At 49.4% G+C, this 4,480-nt stretch overlaps 1 protein-coding gene across 1 annotated transcript in view; it reads left to right on the top strand.

Annotated features, from left to right (window-relative positions):
* Positions 1–4,480, top strand: part of HTT (huntingtin) — a gene marked incomplete at its 5' end in the record, with an annotated part of 180,967 nt that overhangs the window by 146,895 nt on the left and 29,592 nt on the right. The window contains 2 exons of the mRNA XM_023738001.1: positions 3,617–3,830; positions 4,184–4,329. Of these exons, the coding sequence (XP_023593769.1) occupies positions 3,617–3,830; positions 4,184–4,329 (360 nt within the window). The remainder of the gene's footprint in view (positions 1–3,616; positions 3,831–4,183; positions 4,330–4,480) is intronic.

Raw genomic sequence — 4,480 nt, 5'->3', positions numbered from 1 at the left:
GGTGAATGTCTGTGATGAGCTCAGTGAGCGTTCATGAACTTGGTGAATGTCTGTGATGGACTCACTGAGCATTCATGAACTTGGTGAGTGTCCGTAATGAACTCAGTGAGCATTCATGAGCTTGGTGAATGGACGTAATGAACTCAGTGAGCATTCAAGAACTTGGTGAATGTCCGTGATGAAATCAGTAAGCATTCATGAACTTGGTGAGTATCCATGATGGATTTGGTGAGCGTTGGTGATGGACTTGGTGAGCGTCTGTGATGGGCTCAGTGAGCATCCATGGTGGACTCAGTGAGCGTCTGTGGTGGACTAGGTGAGTGTTTGTGATGAACTGGTGAGTGCTTGTCTGTGGTGGACTCAGTAAGCATCTGTGATGCACTTGGTGAGCATCCGTGGTGAGCTCATTGAGCACTGATGATGAACTCGATGAGTGTCTGTGATGGACTCGTTGAGTGTCCGTGATGGACTTGGTAAATGTTTGTGATGAAAAGGTTGTGTGTCAGCTTGACTGGGCCATGATTCTCAGTGGTTTGGCAGTTATGTAATGATGTAATTTGGCAATTAAATGTAGTTTGGCAGTTGTGTAATGATGTAATTTGGCGATTACATACTGATGTAGTTTGGCAGTTACATAATGATGTAATTTGGTAGCAATGTAGTGATGTAGTCATCCTCTGTGATGTGATCTGTTGTCATCAGCCAATCAGTTGTAAGGGGAGTTTCCTCAGGGGTGTGGCCTGCATCCAACGTACATATGGACGTTCTGGCAAAGCTCACTTGCTTCCTCTGGATTCCGCATCTGGCTTGTCATCATATGGTCTCTGGTTCTTGGGACTTGAACCAGCGACCTGCTGTCTGACCTGCCAATCTTGGGTTCATCAGCCCCTGCAGCTACGTGAATCAGAAGAAGCCTCCAGCCTGATTCCTCACTCACGGACTTGGTACTTGCCAGCCTCTACAAGCCATTTCCTTGAGATAAATCTCCCTCTGTATGTGTGTGTGTACGTGTGTGTGTGTGTACACACTTCACTGGTTCTGCTTCTCTAGAGAACCCAGCCTAAGATAAGTGTTTGTGATGAATCCAGTGAGCTTTCGTAGTGGACTCAGTGAGCGTCTTTGACGGACTTGGTGAGCGTCCGTGGTGGACTCAGTGAGCGGCATGGGGGTGGCTGGGCCTGACCTCCCTAGTTTCTCAGATGTCTACTGGCTGGATGCATTTCAACATCTTGTGATTTACTCATGATGGTAGCATTCACCTTTCTCTTCATGGCAGAGACTCTGATGTGGTCAGTGATAGGATGGGATTCCAGCCACGTTTCCCCATGTTAGAACCCAAAGGGGGAAGGTTGTGTTTATGTCAACCTTTCATCCATGTAGAGAAAGTGTGGATGTTCTTAAATCACAGTCAGGTCTTCTTTACTGGTTCTCATGGTGATGAGGGAAGACGTTGGAATGATGTCATCGTGCATCGTAAAATCTTGTTCATAATGTTCTGGAAATGTATCTTTAGTAGCCACTGCCACCCCCTACCCTGCTCCGGTTAGATGGAGTAGTTCTCCCTCCTTCTAGATGGAGTAGGTCCTTGATTCCCCTGTTCCCTGATACGTGAAGTAAAGCCCCCACTAGATGGAGTAGACCTTCAAGGCTCCCTCCCCTGATAGATGAAGTTAGTCCCCCACTAGATGGAGTAGGTCCTCGAAGCCCCCCCCAATAGATAGAGTAAGCCCCCCACTAGATGGAGTAGGTCCTCAGGGTGCCCACTAGATGGAGTAGCCCCTCAAGGCCTCCTCCCCTGATAGAGGCCCCCACTAGGTGCAGTAGGTCCTCGAGGCCCCCCAGTAGGTGGAGTGAGACACCCCCATAGGTGGAGTGAGGCCCCCCCATAGGTGGAGTGAGACACCCCCCATAGGTGGAGCGAGGCCCCCCCATAGGTGGAGTGAGGCCCTCACCATAAGTGGAGTGAGAACCCCCATAGGTGGGGCAGAGGCCTCCCCTGTAGGTGGAGTGAGACCCCCCTGTAGGTGGAGTGAGACCCCCCTGTAGGTGGAGTGAGCCACCCCCCGAAGGTGGAGTGAGGCCCTGTGTGGAGCTGCCCAGCCCCGCTTACCCCCTTGGGCTCCCTGTAGGCAGTTCAGCCCCGGCCTCCTTCCTAGAGCTGCAAGAAGCCAGAATCCGGAGGTGGGGAAGCCTCTGGGGTGTGCGCCCTCCTTGCTGTGCGTCAGGTGGGGCGAAGCAGAAGTGGGGGCTGGGTGGGAACATGATGCATGAGATGGGTAGTAGCTCCAGGCAAGGGGGCTGGTGAAGGGGGCCCAGCTGAGGACCAAGAGCGGCTCCAGAGAAAGATGACATGGCGTGTGCCCCAAAGGCCCGATTCTTACCCATCTGAGAAGGCCTCACTGAGGACCAGAAGTCCGTCTGCTCAGATCATTGTACCTTAAGACCCACACAGTGCCAGCTTAGTGCTGGGCGGCCAGTTCATTTGCCAAGTTCACTAATTGTGCTTTTTTTTCTTTAATTGTGGTTTAGGTGAAAGTTTACAGCTCAAGTTAATGTCTCATATACAAATTTATACACATATTGTTATGTGATGTTAGTTGCCATCCCTATAATGTGACAGCACACTCCCCCTTTCCACCCCAGGCTTCTTGTATCCATTCAACCAGCTCCTGTCGCTTCCTGCCTTCTCTTCCTGCCTCCGGACAGGAGCTGCCCATTTGGTCTCATGTATCTGCTTGAACTAAGAAGCACACTCTTCACGAGTATTATTTTTTGTTATATAGTCCAGTCTAATCTTTGCCTGAAGAGTGGGTTTCGGGAATGGTTTTACATCTTGGTTAACAGAGCGTCTGGGGGCCATGGCTTCAGAGGTTCCTCCAGTCTCAGTCGGACAACTAAGTCTGGTCTTGTTATGTGAGTCTGAGTTTTGCTCCGCACTTTTCTCCTGCTCCGTCAGGGACTCTCTGTTGTGTTCCCCGTCAGGGCGCTCATTTAATTGTGCTTTTGATAGCTTCAGAAGTACTGACTGTAACGGGAAGGTTCCATTTTATTTACTGATGATGAAGTAGGCTTTTTTGAATATTAACTAATATAAAATTGATATTCTACCTGAGAAATTTAATCCTTACATGGTTAAAAAAAAATTGGCAAAACACAATACAAATGGAAGCCTTGTCATCTGAAATGCTTTTTTTCCAACCAGTTTTGACTTCTCTGTGGCTCCTTTGGTTTATCTCAGCTGCCTGGGAATGCCGCTTCTCGCTTTCAGACTTTCAGGAAGTTTGGTCTCTCACTGATTTCTTAATTTTGTATTTTTATCAGTTAAAATTTTAAGTCATATTAATTTTTTTATTTCACATTTAAAACCTCAAAAAGAAATCAAAATAGTACTTAAAAATCAAAGTATCCAAAAGAGACAAGAAATAATCCTTTACTGATCATAAGAGTTGAATGGAGTTACTAATTTATGAAAGACATTATGTTCTTAAAAATATCTCTGTGACGTAATCTGCATTGCCTCAGAGATGCATGCATCATCCTTTTTCGTACTGTGTTTTTCCTTGCCTGACTGAAAGCTTAGCATTGTTGTTGTTAACCCCCAACGCTCTGCTTTCAGGAGTTCAACCTAAGCCTGTTGGCCCCGTGCTTAAGCCTCGGCATGAGTGAAATTTCTGGGGGCCACAGGAGCCACCTCTTTGAAACGGCCCGCCTGGTGACTCTGGAGCGTATGAGCAGCATCGTCCAGCAGCTCCCCACCACCCATCAGGTGTTCCAGCCTTTCCTCCCAGCCGAGTCCTCAGCCTACTGGAGCAAGCTGAATGACCTATTTGGTAATGAAAATAAAAGCTTGTCTTATTTCTTAAAGAGCTTGCAAAGCCTAGTGAGTGCCGTGCCCAGAGTAAATGTAGAAAGCATTTAAAATGAGGGACCGTGCTGGCCTCGAGGCTCACCCTGTCCCGTCGTGTATGTTTGCCGCTTTTCCGTTCGGGCATATAGGAACACTGGGGCACACCTTGGGAATGTGTCTCCAGAATCGCACACCAGGCTCTGGGTGTCTGTGAAAACGCACTCTGTTGAGCACAGATGCCGTCTGCTCTCATCAGATCCTCACATAGTGGCGTGATTGCCTTCAAGAGCCCGGGGCCCCCGCTGTGCGCGCCCACTCACACCGCTTCTGTTTCAGGGGACACAGCGCTGTACCACTCGATGACCACGTTGGCCCGGGCCCTGGCGCAGTACCTGATGGTGCTCTCCATACTGCCCGGCCACCTGCACCTCCCCACCGACAAGGAGCAGGATGCTGTCAAGTTTGTGGTGATGATACTCGAGGTGAGAGGCTGGACGGGAGTGCCCTGGCAGCTGGGAGGTGAGCTGGCGTGTGACTGGGAGGGGAGACTGCAGAGAACATGAGAGGACAGTCGGTTATAGACCAGGAGCTGGGAGGTGAGCTGGTGTGTGACTGGGAGGGAGAGTGCAGAGA

This window comes from Trichechus manatus, unplaced genomic scaffold (assembly GCF_000243295.1).
Source record: "Trichechus manatus latirostris isolate Lorelei unplaced genomic scaffold, TriManLat1.0 scaffold00111, whole genome shotgun sequence".
Lineage (NCBI taxonomy): Eukaryota > Metazoa > Chordata > Mammalia > Sirenia > Trichechidae > Trichechus > Trichechus manatus.
This window is presented reverse-complemented; position numbering and strand designations above follow the sequence as displayed.